Genomic DNA, 26,749 nt, shown 5'->3' on the forward strand with positions numbered 1-26,749 from the left:
AAATTATCAGGAACTTCAGGTTTCTAATGCTTCATCTGTTGCAGGTAGATAGTCGGGAGAGGAGAGTAAAGGAAGTGGAGGAAAGGAGAGATGTGTTCCATAGCTGTGCATCCTGAGATGCCCAAAGGCAGGGCAAGATGGGTTCTTGACAAGAGCCCAGCAACTATGTCTCTGCCTCAAGGGAACTCACCCGTCACTCTCCGTCCAGTACTGTCCTCCACCCTGACTGTGCATCAGTACTGCCTCTTTCAGACTTTTCTGGGTGGAAATCCCAAACCTAGACTATTCTGGAACTCTAAAATGCCAGAAAAGAGAATCTAATGATCCCGTCTCCTGTGCCCAAGAAGAAGAGACAGCCATACAGGAAGAATGATAAGGTCATGCTTTCCGAGAGCGGGCGTATTTGGTGTAGACAAGGGCTCTAACAAGAGAGTAGGAATGACTAACCTCTCTGGCCCACAGATCAAAGGAAGACTTTCCTTTTGGCCTATATATTCTTTTACACGCTGCCTGATTCTTTAAGGGACAATACCACAGTATTAAATCAGGCCACATTGCTGAAGGGCCTCGGGGCTCACGATCAAAAACTCTGCACAAGGTTTAATGATCTAGGCATGGTGGTACATGTCTGAAAAGCCAGATATCAAGAGATCACAAGTTCAAGTCCACAAAACTCACAAAACTCAAGGGCTAGGATTGTAGCTGTGTAGTTAGGCAATTGCACGGGCATGCCAAGAGTGATGGGTTTGATGCTTAACACCACAAAGGTGGGGGGGGGTGAGAAATAAGAAAATTGGACTCTCAAGTCCAACTTTGGAGCTTCCATATTTCCTCTCCTGCCATACATGCATCCCTTCATACAACATCAGAGATTCACAGCGATGTTCTAAGCTCACAATACATCTTTAACTTTTTCTACAAAAATCATGATAGCAGAAACCAGAGGTCTGCAACCATCTAATACCCAGAGGAGATACTTGAGATATTCAAATGAGGATGATACATAGGGTTAGAGGAGGCATGGCTTGCTTCACCTTATCTATCTCCCCCCAGTGTTGTGCTGTGCATTGTGTACTGACCACACAAAGCCCTGTTGCAGAAATCTGTCCTCTACTTCTGAGCCCTGGGGGGTGCATGTGAGTATTTCTGGTGTTGCTCATTTAATTTGCAGCATGGTCTAGTGAGGTAGGGTTATCGTTATCTCCAGTTTAGAGATGCATATACAGGGGCTCCAGCAGTGAGAGACTTGCAGTCATGCAGCAGAGGGAGTGGAGTGAAACCCAGTGACCCTCACAGCATCCATGGTACTCAGTGTGATCCACTCCTGTCCCAGAGAAGCTGCAGGCTCCAGCAGCAGTGGTCTGTCATGTCAACAACAAAGCCGTCTTAGGCTAACAAGGCAGATCTGATTATAAAGAGACAGGCTTTCTTTGTGCCACCTAATTGTTTAAATGAATGACAGACCCTTAAGGGTTTCGTCTCATTGTCTTTTGGTAAAAGGCATCAATTACTGGCTTGTTTTCCTGAGAACCATCTATGAAATGGTAAAATTAAACCTGCTTCTATTTTAACCGGCTAGCTTTTGTCAGGCTTAACATACAACTCAAAGAAATAACTAAGCCAGACATGTTGCAAAGTTTATTTATTTATTTATTAGGCATCTTTACTCTCAGTCCTTTCTGTTTCCTTCTTTTTCTTTCTTTCTTACAAGAACACTTAAGGCTTCTCTTAGCAAATTTCAAGAACACATTCCAGGACTTTGTATGTGGCATACATTAAATCTCTCAAACCTCATAACTGAAGCCATAAGCGTCTCCCCATCCCCCCACTGCCTGTACCCTCCCCCTACCCCCATTCGCCAAAGAACCACTCTCAGCTCCTTTGTAGTTTGAGGATGTTTAGACTCCCTGTAAGAGGCTGTAGTTTTTGTCCTTCTGTGTCTGGCGTGTTTCCCTTAGTGTAAGGTCTTCCAAGTTAACTAACGTTTATTTTTAGCTCAAAAGAAACCTTCAGTAACTATTACCGACCCGTGCATTCCTAATAATGTCAGTAATGAGAGGTGATGTAGCCTCGAGGGTAGAGATAATACTTCTATATATTTCTACTGTAACTCAGTAAAGCCTTTCATAATAGACCCAATCAAGCATCCTCATGAGGAACACAGGCAACAGTCTTGGGTTTAAGTCTCCTTGTTCATTCTCTTTTTCTTACCGTCAGTGGAAGCTGTCTCTCCCATTCTACAGTGGCCTTTGTTTAGTGAATTTGCAGGAGCCAGATATGGCCAGGCAGCAAGGACCTCAGTTCTAAACTTCCTTCACATTTTCTAGCTTTGTCTGTCTAGAGGGTAAAAATTCAACTAGATTCAAACCTAAAGCATGACATCACAGCATCCTTTAAAAAGGTTTAGAGGCTACACAGATAGCAGTTGCTAAAAGTGCTTGCCTTGTAAACTCAAATACGTGAGTTCCATGTCTAGCAATCAGGCAAAAATCTAGGTCTGGGGAAGTACACTTGTAATCTGAGAGATGGGAAGTAGGGACAGATGGATCCCTGGTGAGCTAGACCAGTAAGAAATCCTGTCTCAAAAAACAAAAAGGTGCCAGTATGCCCTTTAATTCCAGCATTCAGGAGGCAGAGGCAAGCAGATCTCTACGATTTATTTTAAGGTCATCCTGACCACACATTGAGTTTCAGACCAGCAAGGGCTACGTGGTGAGACTTTGTCTATAATTCCAGCATTCTGGAGACTGAGGCAGAAGGATCACAAGTTTGAGGCTGGCCAGGACTGGAGATAGAGAGTGACTGTGTCTTAAAAATAAAGCAAAACAAAGTTTAAAAAAATATATAGAAAGCAAGCACCTCACAGAAAACATCAGCTGGACTTTCTGCAGAGATGACCCTGTGGTGATACTGACAGTCACCGTGTCGCCTCCAGAGGAGCTCACACAGTGTGCCACAGCCCTTGCATGCTTCCTCACATGGACAAAGCATACCAAATAAGGATGATGTGTGTTCTTCTAAAACCAACTAATGAAAACGGACAGTTCTTGCGAATTAACTCCCCAGACAGTCCCCTGGCCTCCACTACATGTTCATGTGTATCTGCACACACATAAAATATTGCACACTCAATAAAAGTAATAAAGAAATAAAAATGTTGAATTCTGGATGCACCTGCTACCCTGACCCCTGGCATGAAAACCAGCTCATTTCCGTCACAGACCCATGCTTTATTAAAGAGATTTATATTTATTTTTATTTTATAAAGAAATTTTATCTGCTTTAAGACAGGGTCTCATTTTGTGGCTCAGGCTGACCTTTAATTTGTGGAACTCGTCCTGCTTCAGCCTCACGAGTACTGGGATTACAGGTGTTCACCACCATGCTCAGCTAAGAGACTTGCAGAAGCCTTGCATAAGAATCACAGAATGGCTGGTTTATGTCCCCTACCTTACCATGCACAGCGACTATCAGTTCTTTGTTGAGCAGACTTGAAAACTGCATGGAAGAAATAATTCAGTCCCACCCAGGTCTGCACCTACTTCCAGTGCACAGCATTTCCTCATTATTCTACTTTCCAGTTTTTCTTTGAGATATGCTTTAGCAAGCCAAGCCAGTTTGGTTACCTTCTCCAAACAAGCTATTAAAGGGCCTAAATCATTTCTAGACTGCTAACTTCCTTCCTGCTGACTGAGGCAAACACACTCAGATCCGTGAGCCATATGACTTCATATTAAACTCGAGCAGTCACTGTATCAGATATAATTTGAAGACATCAGGGTGCACATATACTTAGAAAATTCAATCCATATCTCAGCCAAAGGAATAAGCCTTGATGGGTCAGAATTGGAGGACCTCAAGGTAGTGTAGAGCATCTCAGATGTCTTCACACTGAGTGAAGCCGAGAATGGGAGGGCCTCATAAATTAAGAATTCATATAAGTATGATAAAGTCATTGTCACCCTGAGTTTGTACTTTCCATGACACTCTTCACAAACTATACGTCACTGAATCATCACCATGGCTCTGCGAGTCTTTGGTTTCTGTCAGTGTCTTATCCCCACAGATAACATGTTGAAAGAGAATCCCAGCTGGCATAAGTTTTTCCTTCTACCCCAAGTCTTTGGTTATAAAGGGTGTTCTAGTTTCATTTCTGTTGCTGTGACAAAATAGATTAACAAAAAGCAATTCAGGGGAGAAGAGGCTCATTTTAGCTTACAATTCCAAGTTACCATCCATCACTGCAGGAAAGTCAGCAGTGAGAGCTTGGGGAAGTTGTTCACATAATACCCACAGTCTGGAAGAGAGAGGAACAATGCATGCATGCCTGTGTGCTTGCTTGGTCACTTGCTTGCTTGAGCCCAGCTGAATTTTCCTACTCTTAGAGAGTTCAGGTCCTCCTGCCTAGGGAATGGTGCCGCCCACTCTGAACTGTGTCTTACCATATCATTTAACCAGGTGGTTCTATTTTGCGTCACATTGACAAAGCTGACCACCACAAAGGATGAGGTTGTTTAAGCCTCTCTCTTTGTCATTAGTCTGAAGATCTAGGCTAAAGGAGGATTTTGATAAGTCTACATGGCTGACAGCATGTATTTGAGAGGCCTGGACATTAAGGGATATAGTTTCTTGCTCTCCACGAGAATTTTAGACATTAGTAGATGATTTGCAGACCAATTCCACAGGAAAGCTCTGTTGGCTACTGACTAAGCGCACACATTCTAGAAGACCCTTTTATGATTCCCTAGAGGGGAAATAGGTTTCTCTTAGTGGCCATGCCTTTTATACTGGGTCTTGTGCAAGATCTCCTGGAGCATATTTTACAACAATAGTAATTCTACCTTTTCAATTCATGTTCTGCCTTTCTCACATATATGGAGAATGTGGGAAAGAATCTTTTATATACAGGAAAGGAATTTGTATTCTCTTTTTGTTTCTTTGCTTTAATAACCATAGCTTGCTTGGTGCAAAATATAGGTCTTTACTTGTGTTATGTCATTTGGTTTCAGTATAACCTCGCCAGGAAAAATATATTATTATTTTTCTCTATTAGATGATGAAACAGAGACAAAGAAATTGAACTAACTTTCCCAACAATACAGAGAAAAACACTTATCAAAGAAAGAATTGGAATATACAACTCGGGACCTTAAACTTGTACCTGTGTGATTTTTTTTTTCAGTTCTTGTTAGATAGAAACTTCTGGATCCTCAAATTCCACTAGCACTGTAATTCAATTCTTTTGTTACAGAGATCATTAAGATGCCTACCATGTTGCAGAGACAAGGATGCTGATGTTAGCCTTCATCCTGGAACCAGGATGCATCTAGATTTTTCTCAAAATCCTGTCCCCGAGTGACTGAGTGTCCTTGGGAGAGCAACTGGCCAGTGTTTGGCCCACATTTAAGATCCTGACCTTTATCCACATCCTGATGGACTTAGCCAGCTCACCTCCCTGTCATTTTCCCCACCACAGGCCTCTCACAGGAAGCACCCAAATATTTAGAAGGATATGATTTAATTGGTCTGGAATGTGGCCCAACTGTCAGCTCTGAAAAGCCCTGCAGAGAATTCTGATGTGTAGCACGAAGACTCAGTCGCTCTTGCAAGCCAGCAGTGCAAAGGCTGAATACCAGGGTTGCAGCTGCAGCGCTCCTCATTCTGAAATAGCATTCTCAAAATGGCTACCAGAGGTTCATAGTGGCATACGCATATTTTTCCTCTTTCCATGGAAAAAGAGCTAAAATTTGAATCTTATGATTGCATTGGCATAAAACAAATACATTAACATTGCATGTTAGAATATTTGCCTCAACACCACACCTCAGAGTTTCTCCTCTTGTGGTGTTGAAAACATTAAAATACTTTCACAAGCTCCCAAGATTGGGTCCTTTGGTTCTGTGCCAGGCTCAATCAAAGGAGAAGGCAGTCACGATTTTCACACTAACCTCTCAGCAGCCAGGTGCTCCTCTCCAGAGTGTTCTGCGGACACAAGAGAACAGTCCAGAGAACAGTCCTAAGATGATGTCCCGTTCTTGCTCCTAACCTTGCCATAAGTCTGTCACTTAGTGGACTTGGGGTAGGGGACATGGGGCACAAGTGTCACAGCTTCCCTGTGGGGTCTACACTGTAGGCCCAGGACCCTGTGGGGTCTACACCGTAGGCACAGGAACTTCAACCTGACTCTTGACTCATCTCCCCTCTCATCTGACTGCCGCTGCTCAAACACTTTACTGACACTATTTGTGCTCAATTGAATTTGGGGACCCTGACTCCCAGCATCTTTTTTGTTCATTTTAGATGCTTCTGTACCAGCAAAAGTCATCAGGTCGAAACCTTTCTCCATCTCTGCTTGGTAGTGTCTTAGAGGTTCTCTTGCTGTGATAAAACACCAGGACTAACAGCAACTTGGGGAGGGAAGGGTTTATTTTGGCTTACAGTTCTCAGGTCACACTCTACCACCGAGGGGAGTCAGGAGAGAAACTCAAAAGCAGAAACCTGGAGGCAGGGACAGATGCAGAGACTAGGGAGGAATGCTGCTGACCAGCTTGCTCTCCACAGCTTGATTGCTCTCTTATACCACTCAAGACCACCACCCCAGGGGCAGCTCCACTGATGATGGGTTCAGCCCTCCCATATCAATCATCAATAAAGGCAATCATGAGGGAAATTTTAAAATTGGGGTCCCGTTTCCCTCGGATAACCCTAGCTTGTGTCAAGTTGACATGATACAGCCAGCATGGCTAGCTCTCGGCCTCTGATGCTGCTGCATGCATTGTTCCTGTGCCTCTGACCCACTGTGGGGATGATAGCAAGGACACCATTCACTGTACCTCTGCATATACTAAGCTCTGTGCAAGGAAGGAAGGAAGGAATTGTCTTCAGACCCAAGCTCCAGGAAGAGCATGCTTTTCTGCTTGAAAACCAAATCTGTTTCCCTATAGACAATGCCAATGTTATTACATTTTGTGTATTGCTGGAAGTATTGGCTTCTAGGAGAGAGAGAGAGAGGGAAGAGAGAGAAGAAAGGTGAACAGGAGGTGAAGAAGGGAGAGGGAGAAGAAAAGGAAGGCAAAATAATGTATTGAGAATATATACTTTATACACGCACTCATATGGAAACACGCAGACATAGGTGTTGGCTACGTAGTGTCTAATCATTTATAACCATCTGTGTTGAGGTATGTGTATGGGCCATACAATTCACTTGCTTATGTTATATAATCTTGAATAGTCTCTCAAGTTCTTTGGGAAATATGGGTTGAGTGAAGTCATCTACATACTTCAAGCAATTCCAAGTTCTGAGCACTTGAAGCCCTGAGCAGGTGACCTAGATCTAGGGCGTTGTAGCTGCTTTTCCTCGCTCAGATCTGTTACCTCAATTAGTGAACAAATATTGGTTCACTGTTGACTATGTGCTGGGTGTTAGGAGTCTGAGCGACAGCAAACTGTCTGACCTCACAGAGAGAAAAGATTCGGCAGACAATCAGTTTAGTGCTTGCTGTGAAAAGCTCCACGAGGGGAATAGGGAGAGAGCTCCATGGGTAGAGTGGTTCCTGCAGCACAAGCCTGAGGACCCGAGTTCTAGTCCCCAGAACCTACTGAAAAGCCAGGCATAGCAGCATGCATCTACAGTCTCAGCACTGGGGAGTGAAGCTAGGCAGACACAGGCAGATCCCTAGAGGTAGGAATCTAGAGTACCGTGGCCTGTAAACCTGACCAAAACTGTGATCTCTGTATTTGAGCCGACCTGAGCTTTCCAGACATCATTTGGCTGTGTGGAGTGTTAGGAGAGTGGGGAGCTCAGGGGTAAAGAGACTGGGAGCAGAGCTAGTGAAAGTCAACCACAGGAGCCTGGTTCAAGGGATAACTATCCCCCAAGCTTTTCTCAGGAAACATGACAGACGTTTAAAATTCCACCCACTGCCCTTCCTCTCACCATCCTAACAACAACAACAAACACCCCCACCCCCCAAAAAAGGCAACCTCAAATTCTAGCCCTGGTCTATGTGGAGGTGACCTTCCTCAGACAGAAGATTTCTGTGGATGGCATTGCGTTAAGATGGGGTCACTCTGGATTAGAGTGGGCCCTAATGTAATGTGTCCTTGTAAGAACATTGGGACACAAACACAGGACAACAGGGAAGGACACACTGTGAAGAAATGGGTGGAAGTTGGAGAGATCTGTGTATCTACAAGCCAAGAGTACTAAGGCTAGCTGGCAGCTGCCAGAATCTGGGAGAGAGACACAGAATAGATTCTTTCTTAGTTTTCAATAGCAGCTGACCCTGCCAGCATCTTGACTTTGGACTTCTGGCCTCCAGAACTCTGAAAGGCTATGTTTCTGTTGTTTGAAGCCACCTCATTCTTTGTTCTTGTCTGTGCTGGACTGTGTTAAGTGGTCATCAGTGCTAGTTAAATTGCATTTTATATGCCCTGTCTGAGTGGGTTCCCCTGACACCAGCTGAAGCATTTTTTGGCACACCCATTTGACAGATTAGAAAATCAAGGCTCAGAAAAGCCAAGTGAATGTTCTAATGTCACACAGTTACTTTATGGCCTCCCTTGGATGTATACCAGGCATTCTAACTCTCACAACCACACACTCACCATTGCTGAGCACTATCCACTCTGTGGCCAGAGGCCAAGATGCTGGGCACACCTCACCACTGGGTTCTGGCAGCAAAGTTCACCAGGCAAGCTTCCTTCCCACCAGGGAGCCCTGGGGCTGCTTTTCTCTATTTTATTTGCTGTCGCTGGAGTTCTGCTATTTATCACATCTCTCCCTGAAGATTCTTGGGTAACAGATGTGGCTTGGAATTTGATAAGAACGTTACTTCAACACATCCTTCCAATCTGGGTGGAATCCTCACCCTGGAGACGCAGGGACAGCTGGGCAAACAACCCACACCCTCCCTCCGCACTGGTATTAAAGTTTCTGGAAGCTCCAGGACCTGCTCAATGCAATTAATAAGAGATTTATTTCCACTTCAGGAACACGGGGGAAATGTGGCCCTCGCCATTGCTAGTTCTATGGCTAATGATTTGCATTTTGACTTTCACTGTCTTTGTCTCCCGTGGAAGCATTAACTAAGTGTCTGGGATGTGCCTGGCAGTGACTAGATTCTTAAAAACAGTTAGCAAGTGTCAGTTTAGGTATTAAGAAAAAAAATGTGGGAAAGGGACACAAGCACAGGAGAGGTGGCTCAGTGGTGTCGCTGTCCCCTAGTCCTAGATGCCATCACTTCTGGTTTCTCCACTAAGGACAGACAGGGGGCCCTGGACTGTGAATGAAGCTTTGTCTGGATGTGATGGGACATTTTAGCCTCTCTTTTAGCAGGCTCTCCTCCCGTCTCTTGTCCTTCTGCTCCCTTGTACCCAATCAGGATCACCTTGCTGTTCCCTGTGTTCTTCTCTCCAGCTTTCTTGGCAATCAGAGAGCAGAAAACCCCACCTCCATCTCATTCTCTGCCTCAGGACATTGGTTCCCTTTGGTCATTGTCCCTACCTTGGCAAAGGCTAAGGAACTTGGGTACCATTTAGAGAGAGGATGGAGAGGGTAGAGGGTGCACCAAAGACACATCCTGACTCTGTAGCTCGATTGCCACCTAAGCCAGCAGCTATTCTGAGGGCGGAGTCAGTGCGACACAGATAACAGCCACTGAGAGGGACAGCTCTGTGGGAGTCAGAGGCAGAGAAAAGGCTCACTGCAGTGAGAGTCGTCTGACCTCCACATGTATGCCATGGCACTCCAGTACCTGCACACAATATACATGGTGATGTGGATGGTGACAGGAACTTTATTTAATCATGTAAACCTGAATTAAAATCCTGCCCTTACTCCGAGTTGTACTTGGGCAAGCTACATACCCTTCTATGTCCCAGTTTCTTATAAGATGCACGGCAGTGTCTACTTCCTAGAATCGTATGCAAAGTAAGTAAGAGATAACAAAGGAAAAACCAATAGTTGCTCGATACATTGAAAAGCACTCAAAAATATGGTGCTGAGAAGTGTTGCTTACAAAAACAGATAACATAGTATCTTTAGCAAATATGCCAGTCAGATCTCTCTGTCTTCAGGGAAGCCTTCCCAGAAGGGCTAGGTCTCCTTGGAATCTGATCCAGGCCTGTGCTTCCCAAGAGCCTCCTTGAAAATAGCACGTGCAAGGCATAGTTCTTCTGACAGGGTCAAGAACGAAGATAGTACTACCCTAAAGAAAATAACACTGTGTCCATAAGCCATTGGTTTGCTGACCCGGCTTATGGCCACAGCTTGTAGGAAGACGACCCAGGACAGCGGGTGAGGCTGTTAAAGCCGTGCATTGATTAGTCCTATAGTTGTCTGCTCACTTCTCCACCCGAAGTTCAGGGTCAGGGAGCATGGCTGCTTGATTCTTGCTTCATTCCCAGCAGGCTCTTACCGAGCAGAACACACTGAAGCAATAAAGAAGAGAGTGTCTCGAACTCAGTGTTACCAAACCTGCATCCATTCCTGTGTTGTTAGTCTTTACTGATTATTAACCACACGTCTGATCTTTGGGAAGATTTCAAGTTAAGACAGTGAAATTTGATTCCATGGGGGTGATCATCATTCTAGCCACGTGGGCTGCTGTTGCTATTGATGGATGTGTCAAAGAGTTCAACACAGCCTCACCTTTCCTTCTTCTATTGATAGGACTTAACTATTCAAAGTGTGAGGTGGTTGCGAAGTGTTACTTCTTGTCTCTGGGTTAACACAGCATGTCTGTCCAAAGCTGGGAGTGGTTTGCATGAACTCCGGGTACCCAGGGCTGTCCTCTAGGCCTCTTCTAACTGAGCTGATGTGCTTGCTGTCTTTCCCAGGTCATGCTCTCCGAGCGGAAGGGTACAGATGAGCTCTATGCTGTGAAGATCCTGAAGAAGGATGTGGTGATCCAAGATGACGATGTGGAGTGCACCATGGTGGAGAAACGGGTGCTGGCCCTGCCTGGGAAGCCCCCCTTCCTGACTCAGCTTCATTCCTGCTTCCAGACCATGGTAACGGGGTCCAGCACTCTGGGTAGCCACTTCCAGGGTTGCCACGGGTTTGGGCCAGTCACAGTTGCCATCCTGAGGAGACACCTGGGCTGTCTGCCTTGTGGAAACTAAAGGATGCTGGGCCCACAGAAGTCTTGCCACTGTACACAGTCCCCTGGGGCAGATGCTGTCCCAACTCAGGCAAATCGTTTTATATCCAGACAATCCAAGTCTTTTCAAGCATTAAGGGGTGACTTAGGGACAGGGTCTCAGCAAATCTTTTTTTATTTATTTATTTATTATTTTTTATTTTTATAGTCCGGATAGGAGCAGTCAGCCCTCCTAGCCCTTTGGAGGAGCATGCGGACATCTCTGCAGGTTGCCTGGGGCCTTTGCTAGGGGCCTTCCCAGAGGAGGATTTCTTGAGAGCACTGCTCTGAGAAAGCATCTGAGGCTGGGCAAAGGGTTGTAGGGAAGGGCTAGTGGTTTCAGAACGTGACCGCCAGGATGAGAGGGAACATTCACGCACTCTCTGCTGCTGCCCCTGCAAGAGTTAAGATGTCACTTCAGTGCCTTCTGACCAGTCCCCGTTCCTGTCAGATGTTGACCTCCATTCCCAGGAGAAGAACCCCAGCACAAGTGTAAATTAAGGAAAGGTTCCTTCCTGTTATCAAGCAACCCAGGAGCCATAACGGAGTCTCGGCAGGTAAAGAAGCTTGATCCGAGACTGACAACCTGAGTTCAGTGCCCAGGCTCAAGCTGTGAAGGAGAAGACAGGTTCCCACAAGATGTCCTCCTAAAGCCATATATGCATTATCATGTGCACACGTGTGCATACACACACACCATACCTATATGCACACACGCACACCACATGACACACACACGCACATGCTTACACATACACTCACACACACACCACACATAAACACACATATTCACACACATACATGCACATACATGTACACACACTCATGCACATGCACACACACACACACCACCCATGCATGCACATACCACACACACACTCACATACACAACACACATACAACCACACACAAGATAGATAGATAGATACATCAATACATCGATACATAGATAATAAATAAATAAAATGTGTTTTAATTCTAAAAAAAAAAAAAAGAGTTCATCCCTGAAGACATAGTTCTAAGGCCAATGGCCATGGCTTCCAAAGATGGACTCTGTAGGGTTCTTCTAGACCCTTTGCCTTTCAACCTGCACACGGACTTTACATCTCACCCTCTACATGAGATGGATTGGATGCTGTTGTAGTCTGCATCAAAGCCATTTCGTCACTTTCTTTTATCTGTTCTTGGATCTGCTGTGCATTCTGGGCAGTTTGGTCTGTAGTGTTTTCAGCCTGGGATCTGCTTACCACACTCTCACAGCATCTCTACCTGCTTCTCTCTCCCTTGCATTTTCTGGAAATTGACAGCTAGGTCTAGAGGCTTGGTCAGACTCAGCATATATCCTTCAGCAAGATGGCAGGTGCCCCTAGATTCCAGGTGTATTCTTTCAGGAAATGCGTAAGGATCTTGGTGATGCTGGCCCAGACTGATACTCTCAGCACTAAGTCCATTATCTCACTGGAGATTTAAGATGGGATTTGCATTTGCTAGCTAGGATGCTTTTTACAAAGCATTCTCCTTGCTTGCTTTCCGATGATCTGACTCATACAGGAAAGGACAGAATCGATACTCCAATTCTTCCCTTTGTTTACGCTTCTGGATAGTGAATTAGTTCACAGTTGTGCTCTGAGGGGGACTAAAGCTTGGCTTTTAAAGTAAACCTTTAAGGGGAAGGGAGAGTTGCTGTAAAGAAAATTGTAAGTAAATGACCGTTTATATTGCATGGGCACAGGCAAAGGCCAGCAACAAAGGAAGCCAAGTATCTTTAACATTACCTGGGGAATTCAGTTCAGAAGGGGTCCACATGTTAACAGAGTTAGGATGTAACCTTTGAGACTCCCCCTTCCTCCTTTTCATGGCTGGTTCCCAAACTCACTCAAGAGTAGCAGCTCATGACTGTCTGGTAAACAAGCCAGTGGCGAACTTGGAACAGCATTTTGCAATCTTAGCTGTGTGTGTCGAAATGGAGAAGAATGAGCCATTTATGACTAATATTCATTAAAGGATAGCATCTTTATTAGTAATGAATTGCTTTGAGAATAGCCATGTGGAGTGGATTTGAGGTTATTCCTTTGATGGCAAGTGGCCTCCCCCATCTGTGCTTCATTTTTCTGGCACGATGGATTCCAGGAGCAGTGTGCACATGGCTGGAGCCACAAGCACTGGATTTTCCTCCAGGAGTTGTCACATGCCAGGAACACTAAGAACCTCGAGAGTTAGTGGACTCTTGTCCTGCCTGGGGAGAGTATCTGTGACTCTTTTCAGAAAGTTTCCCACTCCAGAAAGTAGAGGAGTGCAACAGACAATTTTCTCACTGGTTGGCAGTAACATGGAGTGGTTAGTTCATGTTCAGGAGCTGTGTTTTGTGTTGGGGATGGGGTGATGGGTGGGAGGCTTGAAGAAATACCTAAGAGAAAAGGCCTGGTGAGGCCGTTTGAGAGGGGAGCAGACACCTAGCCACCTTACCTGGGTTCAAGTAGACACCCAGCCACCTCACCTGTACTCTGGGCATCATCTCATTGCATAAAACACCACAACTTATATATTTTTTCATTAAGATTTTTCATTATGATTTTTTTATTTTCCATTTTTCTTGAGACAGGGTCTTCTCCTACATAGTCTTATCTGTCCTGGAACTGCCTATGCAGACCAGGCTGGACTCAACTTAAAGATATCCTTCTGCCTCTACCTCCTGAGCACTGAGATTAAAAGCATGTGCCATCACATTCAGCCTGATTTTTAAAACTCTATGCATGTGTGCATGGCTGTTTGTATATGTGTATATAAGCCAAGAGTTGGGAGGGGGCATCTGTGGAGATCAAAAGACCCTGTAGTGTTAGCATGTGGGATGCATAGGGAACAAGAGATCAAATGCCCTGTTCACTTGGGATTCCCACTCTACCAGGGAGACAGGAAAAAAGGGCACAGCAACAAAAGCAGAGGGGCTGGCATCAGGGAGACTGGTATTGTGAGATGACTTGTTTTGATGGGATCATCAAGGAAAGCTTTGGTGGTAAGGTTGACATTTGAGCAGAAACCAGAACAGGCAGGGCTACCTGGGGGCAAAACAGTGGTAGGGAGCAGGAAGAGTCCGTGTGAAGGCCCCAGGCAGGAACACGCTCCCTGTGTCTAAGGAGCAGCCAGAGGGCCAGCTTAGCCTGAGCGGATTGTCATGTTGTATTTTGTGACCCAGAATTCCTTTATGAATCAGCTCTCTTTAAAGGAACAACAAAACTATTATAGCATACTGCAAACTTGATAGGTGTGTGTGTGTGCGTGCATGCATGAACTAGAGATGTAGAATTTTGAAAATATAAGGTCCTTGATAGATTTTTTTTAATCTATAAAGTGGTCAAAACATATGAAAGTAAAATTCATCCAATAATATCCTTGATGGTTTCTGCCATTCTTGAAATGACACAACGCTTTTGTTTTGTTTTGGCTTGTTTTTGGTTTATTGAAACAGGGTTTCTTTGTGTAGCTCTGATTGTCCTGGAACCAGCTCTCTGTAGACCAGGCTGGCCTTAAACTCACAGGGATCCACCTGTCTCTGTCTCCAGAGTGCTGGGACTAAAGGCATGTTCCACCGCTGTCTGGTCCCAAAGCTTTTTATTTTAAAAGTTGTTTAGAAAAACAAAACTCTGTCAGAAGTATCCTTATACTGTATTTTCAAAGCTTTCAAAAGTATGTGTGCCATTTTCCCTGTTAGTGGAAATATAGAATATTAAATTTTGTTTGATGTATTCTAAATGTGTTCAGCCTACATATGTACACAGAAAAGGCTGGCATGGCCAAATCAAGACATTGATTAGAGTCAGGGAAGGTTTTATAGATAACTGTCTTTTCCTTGAGTTTCCAATATTTCAGAAGTGTCTCTACCAAGGCAATTAAAATTGGGGTGTGTGTTATAGACACACATGTGCATGCAGCTACATACACAGTCCAGAGGAGGATATTATGTGACCTTCTCTGTCCCTTGTTACCTTTAGACAAGGGCCAGAATGCTCCAGTGATTGCAATATATCTTCTTCCCTTTACAGAACTGAGATTACAGGTGCATGTACCCAAACACCTCAAGTTTTTACACGGGTGCTGGGGATTTGAACTTGGGCCCTCATGCTTACACAGCAAATGCTGGGGCACTCATAGGTAACAACATATGAGCCATCTGCTCAGCCTCTTAGATTTTTAAAAAAATTGACCACAAGATGGCAAAATAGATGCAAAAGCTTTTGGAGAGAGTTAAGTTTTAGAGTTAGTTGCCCATTTCAGGCAAATGGACTTCTGGTGAGTTGTTCCAGAGACACACAGGCCAAAGCATGCGGATATGGACCTATGATTACCGGCCATAGGACTCCTAGAAATTCACTAACAGCTGTGAATATGGGTTTTATCATCTTGTAAAAGGAGCCCATTACATGGAGATTAAAAGGGGCAGTAGAACGAATCTAACAAACACCGAGTAGAAGTTGGTTCCGTGATTGGAGCTGGGCTGGGGCCCCTTGCTGCACAGGCACACAATAATTTCATTTCCTCCCATCTTTTTGCAGTTTTTCTCAGGGACAATTGTCAGCCAGGCACATTCATGTAATTTCCCAACTGCCAGTGGGCACAGGCAGTTAAGTTTCTTCAGCAAAACATCTATTTTAACTGTTTTCTTTTCAATTGAACATATGCACCTTTTTTTTTTTTAAATAGAATTAGATTTCATGAGTCATTGAAGGACAGAAGTTACTTCCTCCCCAAATTTGCTGCCATGGCCCAGCAATAACTCAGCTGCAAGGCATGCTGGGAGAAACATCCACCCAGAATACAAAAGAGGGCAGAGATGGGGACAGGGATAGCTTCCACCTACTGGCATCATGACCATTGAGGCTCCAGAGCGTCCAAGGGGCCATGGTGACTCAGGCCACATCTGGTTTTTGTAGTAATGTCTAAGGAGGTGCTTGGACCTTAGGGCAATGCTGAAGAAGGTTCTCGGGAGAGTCTTGGTCAGAGATGTCAGGGTTGTAAGAAGTAGAATACTTCTCTCCCACACTACACTACCTCATGCATAAACAGAAAAAAGCAGCCAACACTAAGGAAGTCTTTATGGGAGAAACAAAGGCACATGTGTGCTTGACCTTGGAAGGAACTAGGATTTGTAAATTTAAGGCAGATTTGTCTTCTTTCTTATTGTTTCTCTGTTTGTCACTGCTTTTGGCGGGTGTGGCTTCTCTAATCCATATCCAGCAAATTTCCTGAGTTCCACTTCATAATCACAGGAGAGGGAATCTGGTTGATTCAGTTATGTCAGGTGTTCCTTCCTGGCCCGACCAAGTGTTTATTAGGTAACACTAACTCAGTGGGAACCTTATAAAAAAGTGTTGTGTCTATTGGGAGGGCATAATTGGTGCTTCTGTTAACTGGGGGATGCCAGTAGAATCCATGGAGATTCGGATACAGATGCAGTCTGAAGTGCCTCATAGAAAAGAGATGTGGTACCCAAGGGGATCCTGGGAACTTGGCAGGTATCAGGGCTGCTGGGCACTAATGATTAGAGGATCTTGGGTAGGGAAGGAACCAGAGATGCCAACTGGATTAAGTGTTAGGGCAGATAGGGATAGCGATAGTTGGATTCTCTTATTCTCTTGTATTCTCTTGATGGCAGCATTGGCATATTCATTTGATAATTAAAGATCCTTTAAGTCCACAGAAGAAGCAAGGTTCTTCCAGTCCTTGAAAACCTTTGTGTCTGCCCCAAAGGGCAAGAGGAAGCCAGAACAGAAAAAGCATGAGGTCCTTGTGTTGGATTGGGATTATCATGCTGTAAAATGAGAGAAAGGAACATTCAGTGTGGACACATCTCCTTGACCACACATTCACCCCTATGAAGCTCTGTGAATGCACACAGACTTGGCATGGCTGTCTGATGTGAAAGCACCCATATGGAGGAGAAGCTGCTAGGAATCTACTCCGTTTAGGAAGACAGTGGGTGCGAACAACCAACCCGAGGTCTCAGAGCAAGTATCCCGTGTAACTAGGGTGTGAACCAGGGCTTGCTGATGCCAAAGCCAGAGCTCTTATTCACGGTACTTCACGGCTTCTCTGGAGAGAAGCAGATGGCTGTGTGTGATAAAGGGAGCAACTTATAGACACACTGAATTCACGGACAAGCCTTGAAAAATCATTAAAAATTGCTACAGAGACAACTTAACACAATTAATCTTAGAACACAGTACGAGAGTAGCCCACATGGTTGGTATCCCCTCACCAAGGTCTCATTAAAAGTGACACGGGACCCAGGGAGACGGTCCAATGGATGACAGTGCTTACTTCACGTGCACAGGGAACTGAGTTCAGAACCCAGCTCTCACGCACCTGTAAACCCTCCTGCTGTGAGGGAGGAAACAGGAGGATCTCTGGAGCTTGAGGGCTGCCTGCCTCAGGGCAGTGAGAGACCCTAACGCAAAGAAATGAGGCAGGGTGATAAAGCAGGCCATTCAACATCATCTTCTAGACTCTGCACACATGCATGGGCCCATGTACCTGTACACATGTGTCCATACACCACACACACATACCATAATCTCAGAGAAAATGGCAGACATCCCACCACCACCACACAGGCATCATGTCCCACTCTATTTCAGCTATGCTGGGGGAGGATTGCCTCTTTTGCGTTCCCTGTCTCCATGTGCTCTGCTCAGATGAACTGTGTGTAGGCAGTGCACTTATCGTTTTATATGACCACACCCTAGACTCGCATTCCAAATTTAGAAAATTCTGCACAACTATTATACATGACATGTATACATGAGTTTTTTTGTTTTGTTTTGTTTTGTTTTGTTTTTAGCTTTTTGAATTTACTGAGGGAATTTGGGGGGGGGGAAGAAGAAGAAGAAAATAATTGAAAATGCACAGGAGCCCCTTTCAGCTTACAGGCCACGGCAGCAGCACTTTTGAAGAGGCATTTTAAGGCTGAGCAGACTGGCTAGTTTGAAGAGAGAGATGGTGAGTTTGCCTCTCTGTGCTTTTAATTGGAGATGACAGTGGAACGCCCACTTAGGAACGTCCTGGAGTTGGCTGGAGCCAGCTGGAGCCGGCTGGAGCTCAGGAGAGAGGGGAAAGATAGAAATTGGAGGCAACACGTGTCAGTCCAGAGAGAGCCTCTTGGCCGTGACTAGAGGGGGAGGGGCACACCCAATTTGCAGCTGATCCTCAATCAATACTTCTATGATTCTTATATGGGGGAGCCCATCAGGTAAAACCTCATCGAATACCACGGGTTTGAGAACAAGGACCGTCTGAGGCAATGGTTTTGTAAGGAGAATGGGGAACAAGGTCAAATTCCAGGACTGTGGAGGAGGTCCTATAGTTAACTGAGGTCCCAGGGTTTGCTCCTGGCTCTCTTAATGCCATTTCTTCTATTGCATTTATTTTGAGCATGGTTTGAATTAGTTATATGTATATTTTAACAAGATTTTAGATGTTCTAGGGGAAAGTTCTGTATCTTACTCTTTATTATTTTGGCCTCTGTAATGACTAATACACACGTACACACATACATACACACATACACGCACATATGCATGCATGCACACACACACACACACACACACACACACACACATGTTCAGAGGAAGCTCTCAAGTTTGCCTCTACTCAAGGTTTGCTCTGGTTGGCCCCCAGTGGGACTTTCCAAACTTTGTCATTCCTGGCTACTGCAGGATATGAACTTTGTGATATGGACAAATGGTGTTTGTTTTTTATATATAAAATAAATTCTTTAAAATATTGATGCACCAAAGTCAAATTGGATATAGAATGGAAATAGCAGAGTCCAGACTGAGTTTATAGTTTTTACAAGGACAGTGACTTTCCAGTTATGAAGATTTAACATATTTAAGCAATTATGTTTCAGTTTTTAAAGTGAATTTCAACTTACGTACTTATTTTAGTCTTGCTATATAGTATGAGATGGTCTTATAGTCTTTCTGCCTCAGCTGCTCACCTGCTTCATGACAGGCCTGTCTCACCATAGTCAGAAAAAAAAACAAAGGACAAAAACCAACCAACCAAACGAATAAGCAAAAAGCAAGTCGAATAGCCAACCAAATGACAGCAATGACAAAAACCCCATAAACTGAATTTCTAAGACTAATTTTTTTTAATTGAGGGAGGATAGATCTTTGAAAAGCCGTTTACATTTAATAATATTTCTTTCCATAGTTCATTTTCACTTGACACCCCAATCACAATGTCCTATCTCCCTTCTCCCAGTCCTGTCCTTGCAAATCCCTGGCCCCTTCTCCCTCCCCTTCTCCTCAGAGGAGAGGATGCCCCCCCCGGGTACCACCCTACCCTGGGACTAATTTTAAATAAGTGTATTTTTGAGAGGAGAAAGCTTACTGGAGAGCTTGGATTCACCCAGGGGGAGCTGAAGTTTCCTCTTCTCCTTCATCATCTTCAGACATGAGCTGGTCTCACCCATGGCTTCCTATCATATATGACTCTGTGTGCCTTACTCTTCCTCTTTAGCAATAACACCCATGATGTAAGAAGCTTCCTATATTTGACTGTATTTTCAAACTCCACAAACACAAATTATAAGAAGTTAGACATGTACACCTATGATTACCTAGAACTATCCGCTACCCTTCTTTGAGAAACAGTGCCATTTGGAAAGGTGTCTGGCAGTCCCTCACACTGGCACTGTGGGTCCCTCCCGGCAGCGTGGCTGACAGTGGAGAGGCATCTGACACAGCGTTGGCATTATTAGGTGTCCAGAGGCTAAAGGACAGCAAGATACCAGTCATAGCTTTTCATAACCAAGACACTGGCCAAAGCTAGCCAGGTAGGGTCCAGAGATGGCTGGTGTCAAGGTTCTCCCACGTAGTTAGCAGTGGAAACAATAAAGCTTCAGTCTGAATGGGGCCGTCATGGTACTGGGATTCTGACTATCGGGTCTGGGGAGAGGGAGATTAGCAAGTTAAGCTAATCCAGCCAGAAATGAAGCAAGTAAAATCTCTCCTTACTTCTCCCTCTGTGGCCAATGCCATCTGCTGTTTTAAAAATAATTTTTAAAAGCGAGTGTTTTGGTTCTCTTCAGTGTGCAGCAAAGACAGATGCTATTTTGGGCTTGTTTTCTATCACCCCCCACCACCACCACCAAGAACCAGGGGCTGAGTGTCGTTGGGCTCTGGTGTACTGTCTGCTTTGTGCCACCAGCTTTGGTGCGACCTTTGTGCTAACTGCATATTCCACCACCCCATTTCCCTCTCCGCCTCTCATTAGGTTGTTAGAAAGAGGAAGTAGTATTGATTTGAGAAAGAAAGAATTTAATATATATATATAATTGGTTGACTTGCGCTGCTTACTGTAAACCTGCAGCTCCAGCTGGATGCAGGGAAGAGAGTGCTGATGGGCTAGAGGCTTCGATGGAAGGAAGGATGTATCCATATATCCTTCCCAGAACCTTCCCCGCTGCTTGTACTCACTGGGGGCAGCATAGTGAGAAGCTGCAAGTGTTGACCCTAGAACTGATCCTTCTCGGTTCAAATCCTGGCTCTGCCACTTAGCAACTGAGCGATGCTTCGCCAGGTCCTTTAACTCAGGTAAACATCAAGTGTTTGGTGATGGTGGCTTCGTGTCATTATTGTCTGTGTTACAACTATTAAAATTCACACTTGACCACACGTGTTACCTTTTATATAAAGTAATATAAATGCCTATGCACTGGAAGGAATGTTTTTTTTTCTTTAAATGATGGATTAAACATTTGTTCTATGGCCAGAATTCTCTTAGGCAGTATGTACATGCCATAGGTGAGGAGTAGCCACTGTATAAGTGAAGAGAAAACTGGAGATCAGAGAGGTTAAATAATCGCATGGCAGTAGCATAGCCAGTAAGTGGCAGAGTGGCATTCCAACACTGTGTTCATTATGACTCTGGGGTCTCTGCCCTGCAGTTTCCGCTCTAGCCTTCCCAGTAGGCTTTGCAGCTTTACACGTAAAGCCGACTTTTACATCACAGCTCAGCATTGCCAACACGTTAAATAATCCAACCCACAGTTTACAAAAACATACTCAGGGCTATGGACATGGGCTCCGACCCTTTCTGTTCCATTCTTAAGTACCATTCCATTCTAATTCTTGCTTACATTTTCTCTTTAAAAAATGGCTATGACCCACCAAGTTCACATGGTGACCTATTAGAGTGAGATACAGCACTGGCCTGGCTTGAGAAGCCGAGTGATGCCCCTCATCCGGGACATCGTCACAGCACTCAGCTCTGTGTGTCTGACAGGAGCCACTCTGTTAGAGATGGTTGGCTCTACTGTCCTCACCATACCCAGAGGACACAGGCCCAGGGACATAGAGTGATCTTGAGGCCTATCCCCAGAGAAACTCTGGGACATCATATGTTTTCCAACCTTTGAACTCAGGATGGTGTGTCTGGTACCCAAGGATTCCTGTGTCGTTTATCTATTTGCTCATTAATTTACATTGATCGATTGTTTTGGCCAGAGATGGAAGACATTCAGTAAGTACTAGATCCGTCTCTAGAAATGAAGCCCCCAAATCTTTGCATTTTCCCATGTACAGATCCCCTCACTTGATCTGAGTCAGTCGTCTCCGGTCTCTTCTCTCACCCTGTCTCCTTTCTTCTCTGTTTGACACAATCACCGGTACCTGGTGCACCCTAAGGTATAGTAGGTAAACTCTGCCCATGGCCTTTGCTGGGCTCTTTCCTCTACCAGATCCATGCCTACTCTGCGTGGGTTTGCTCAAGTGTCTCCTCAGTGATTTATCCGGACCATTTTCCTGCAGTTGGCAGCCTTCTTCCCTGTCTCATTCACCCGCACCCGTCTCTTTAACCTGGATCTTTTACATAGCACCGGCTACCTTTTGACACTTTGTAACCGCTAGTATTATCTTTAGCAGTGTGTCTCCGCTGAGTTGAAACATAGATGCCCCGGAGTTTTGTTGACTTTGTTCACTGATTTCTCCTGCACCTGTAACCTGGTACCTAGTAAGGCTCTGTAAATAGTTCTTTATTTAAAGAACAAATGGATAAACAGCTGAGATAGACTGCCATCGGGTTGACTATGTAATTACAAACTATGATGCCATCAGAGGGTCATCCACGGTTTTACAGGAGAACATAATAAGCAGACCTGACTTAGATTGGGTGGGATAATTTAGAGGAAACATTTTTTTTTAGGCTGAGAACATGAGGGGGATTTTAGTTTCCTGCAAATAGTGCAAGCCCTGCCATGGTAAGCTAAAAGAACGCAGACTAAAGGAACGCTCTAACCCAGGCAGAGCTAAGGGGAGGCGGGGGGGGGGGGGTGTTGCTCATTCATTTAGCAAAACCCTTTGACAGAAGGAAAGATGCCAAGTCTCAGGTAGGCATCTCTCCAGGACCATGATACCTTCTGCCTCATTAGCCTTACGGACAGCACCCTGGATCTGATTCCCTCCACTGTTCAAATGAGGAAACCCAGATATCAACACGTCAAACATGCCCAGCTATTAAGAGCCAGAGCTGCACTCCTAAATAAAGTCTCTTTTGCGTCTAAGCATGTGTTCTCTCACTCTCTGGGCACCTCTTGTGTTGCTCAAGTGCTAGGAACAGGCTTACCCAGCCCCTGACCTGAAAGAGCTCACAGCATGCCTTGAGAAACATGTACAAAGTCCCCTAGGTTGAGATACATTTTTTTTCCAGGCCCCAGTTGCTTCACTTCTGCATATGTCCTTGTTTTGGGTTCTTGTTTTTATGTATAAAAACATGATCCTCAAGGCTACATAAAGCAGTCCGAGAAGGGAGATTAGATTATTCAATATGGCTGCTTTGGAAAAAAGCAAACTATGAGTCTGCCTTGGGGGTTATGGTGTGGCTTGGTTTTAGATAGAGGGAGAGACATATGAATGATGAAGCTGTCCTGGTCAAGGCATGGTCCTGCCCTTCACATGATCTTAGCTCTGGTCTGTCCTGCAGGGTAGTCTGACTGTGCGTAATCTCTTCCTGCAAGGGACACGCTCCCTCTGGATAGGCTGGCACCAGTTCTTCTGTCTCCTCTTAGCATGGGAATTCTGGGGAAATTTTAATTCTTTGGGGTCCATTGTCTTTACAGTCTGAGAGCTGAAGGGAAAGTTATGGGTGTCCCTTTAGAACATCATTTCTTCTGATAGAGAGGTTATGCTTTCTCTCCCCTTGCTTTTAAATTTCAGTCTTGAGGGATTTGGGGCAATCTTCTGGATTTGCAATGAAAATTCCTGAATTATGCCTGTGCGCACGCCAACATTTGCTATAACAAAATGTCTGAGAGAACCAATTTAAAGAGAAGAAAGGTCAATTGGCTCATGGCTTCATGGGTTTCAGTCTATGGTGGGCCTCTCCACCATTACTCCCATTGAGGAGGAACACAATGGTGGGATGCTGTGATAGAGCAGAGAGGAAGGGTGGGAGGCTAGGGACAAAATACCCCCTTTAAGATCATCTACCAGTGACCTACTTCCTCCAGTAGCTACTGTCTCCTAAAGTTTCCTAAAGTCTCCCAGTAGCTTAGTAAGTTATGAACTCATAAGAGTTAACCCATTAATGAGTCCAGAATCCTCATGACCCAGTCACTTCCTCAAGTCCCACCTCTGGACGCTGCTGAATGGTTTTGGTTTGAATATGATGTGTTCTCATGGGGTTATATACTGGGGCCTTGGCTCCCAGCTGATGGCCCTGTGGGAAGTGATTGAGTCCTAAGAGCTCTGGCCAAAATAGACTTGTCCTCCCCTTAAGTTGCAATCTTAGGTTTTTAGCCACAGTGTCAAGAAAGTTAACTACCACAGTCAGGGCTCAAGCCTTCCAGATGTGAATATCTGGGGAGATATTCCAAGCCCAAAGTACAGCATTGTCTTCCTAGGCTGTTCCTTTAGAAACTCTGCTAATTGATGGATTTTGGGAGCCACCAGGTTAGTTGTCTGTCACCTCAAAACTCTGTGGCTTAAAGCAACAGTAAACATTTATCACTTTACAGCTTCTGTCAGGGGTTTAGGCTAGCACATCTCCTTAAAAGTCTAATTTCTGGTCTCAAAAGAAGTGACAGTCAAGTGGCCAGTGGTGACCACTTCAGTCCTCTGAAGGTTTAGACGAGGAAAGTGATTCGGTAATATGACTAGGACGTCGGTGCTGGCTGTGGATGGATAGAAGCTTTGAGTCCTTGTCAGTAGGTCTCTGCATAGTGCTGGCTGAGTGTCTGCACATCACGGCTGCCATAGAAGACATAATCCAAGAAGGTGCACAATGGAAGCCATAAGGTCTTTTGTGACTTTACCCCAAAGTCATGCATCCTATTGGTTACACAAATTAGCCCAGTCATTGAGGGAAGATAGTTCAGGACAGCATGCACATTAGGAGGTGAAATCACTGGAGAGGCAACCTGAAGACAGGCTCCCACAAATACCTATTACTGTAAAATCATATACCCAATATTTATTACGTTTTGTTCCAGCAAACCCTGAACTAGGCAATAATATCAATTAAGTAGTAAGATCCATGTGTTAATTATATTTTCCAGCACAAATGAATTTCAATTTGTAGTTATTAATTAAAAGTGAACTCATTCTACCTGTGCTAGCCTGCATGCTTACAGTGGCTCGGAGGTCACCCTTAAGGGGGTGCTGGGCCCTGCCTGAAAGAACACTCCGGAGTTCTGGTAGCTCTCATCATAAGTCCCAGCTACTCCCTGCTCCGTGTTTGGGTCCTGAGAAAGTATGGGGTGCTGACTTTGGTGTTTGCTCTCTTTCCTCAGGACCGCCTGTACTTTGTGATGGAGTATGTGAACGGGGGCGACCTCATGTACCACATCCAACAAGTTGGCCGTTTCAAGGAGCCCCATGCTGTGTAAGACAGACCCTCTTTGTGCCCTTTCCTTGGGATAAATGATTGTCATTTCCTTTAAGTTTTAGCCTACTAGGGATTTTTTTTCCCCCAACATCCCAGGCTTCCTCTTTGTGAACATTATTTGGCCAAGGACAACTGTATTCTGCTGGCTTTGAGATGTTTCTTTATGTTCCTGAAGGCCAGCTAAGAACTCATAGCTCTAGACCAATGACTGTTTCATAATCTCTAATTTTTTTTTTGCCCCTCCATCCTGAGAAAGGTCTTATAACTTCCTTGGGGAATGTCTTTGCAGGTTTTTGTTTGTTCATTTGCTAATATTTATTGAGAACTTTCTTTGTGCCAGACCCTCAAGTACTGAACAAACACCATCTCATTTCATTCTGAGCGGTACGGGGAGGGAGAGAATCTCACCCAAGCTTTACAAACAAGGGCAGCGAGACCCGGAGGGTGGGAACCGCCAAGATTCTAGACCTAGGGGAGGGTCTGTGTGGGTGAAACCCACCTGTGTTTGTTCATCTGTTTCCTACACCTCTTCCCTCTGACTCTTGGGGAGATGAGGGTTCAAGATGATTTGCATCTATGGTTTGTGGGTTCTCCATTCTGTCCCCCCCCATGCATAAACCAGCAAGAGATCATTTATAAAATAAAAATCCCAGAGAGCTTCTCCTTTGCTTAGAACCCCGTGGGTGAGCAGGCACAGAAAAAGCCACAGGAATGAACGTCAATTCTCCTTCCTGGGTGTTTGCTTAGGTTTTATTGCTTCTCTTGAGAGCCTTCAGAGCCCATGGAGGGACCCACCTTACAGCTGGGGGAAGGGGGAATGGGTTCCTGTTCCGTTCAGTCTGCTTCCTGTCTTCCCACCTGCTAAAGCCAGGAACACTGTTCTGTTTAGCCCCGTGCTTCCCAATCAACCTTTGCGATGGAATCACAGGACTGTTTTTCTTTTCCTCTCTCACATCAAGTTGATCCAGGTTTGATTCATCATTTCATGACACATACTATTAGGACTGAGCACAGCTCCCTGAGGTCCTGCCAACCATTGTGGTATTACTGGCAGGGTTGTTTGATTGTTTGTTTTGTGCTCCTAAGATGTCTTTAGTGAGCCAGGCTTAATGGCCAGTTCTTGAGATGCTGAGTCGGGAGATTGCAAGATTGAGGCAAGCCTGGGCTACATGATAAGTTACGGAGTTATGTGCCAGTAGAGCTGCCTGCAGAGTGAAGTTAGGCCTTAAGAAATAAAATTAAAAAAACAGGGACTGGGGAAGTGCCTAGATACACTCTGGGTTCTTCTATTATCCCCAGCACCACAAGGAAAACAAACTCCTCTTCCTTCTTGGTGGAAATTACACATTAGACACCAGCTGTTTCCAGTCCAGGCTGGACCACTCATTTGCTGTATGTCCTCTCCAGGCTCCTCACAGACTTCATCTCTAAGCCTTGGTTTCCCCATCTGAACAAGGTGGTCCTAGTAGGACCTATGTCTTTGGACTCTAGGTGGAATGAAGGCAGATAGACCCTAAAACAGTGCCAAGTGCATGCTAAGCTTTCAATGGCTGCCAGAGGCTGCCACTAAAGTCCTTCAACGTGTACTATATTGAAACAATCCTTCTCCACCAGCCCACTCACCTCCACAGCCCCTCCCCACTCTGCAGCTGCTGACCCTTTCCCCACCCCCATGTGTCATTCTGGACCATCCCGTTTACCCACCCACGCACTGTGCATTT

At 44.9% G+C, this 26,749-nt stretch overlaps 1 protein-coding gene across 2 annotated transcripts in view; it reads left to right on the top strand.

Annotated features, from left to right (window-relative positions):
• The window catches only part of Prkcb (protein kinase C beta), a 335,554-nt gene that overhangs the window by 259,081 nt on the left and 49,724 nt on the right, over window positions 1-26,749 (top strand). For both annotated transcript variants that reach the window (XM_021166848.2, XM_021166849.2), the window contains exons 10-11: window positions 10,843-11,016; window positions 24,934-25,025. In XM_021166848.2, coding sequence (XP_021022507.1) covers window positions 10,843-11,016; window positions 24,934-25,025 — 266 coding nt within the window. The remainder of the gene's footprint in view (window positions 1-10,842; window positions 11,017-24,933; window positions 25,026-26,749) is intronic.

Source organism: Mus caroli, chromosome 7 (assembly GCF_900094665.2).
Source record: "Mus caroli chromosome 7, CAROLI_EIJ_v1.1, whole genome shotgun sequence".
In the NCBI taxonomy this organism is placed as follows: Eukaryota; Metazoa; Chordata; class Mammalia; order Rodentia; family Muridae; genus Mus; species Mus caroli.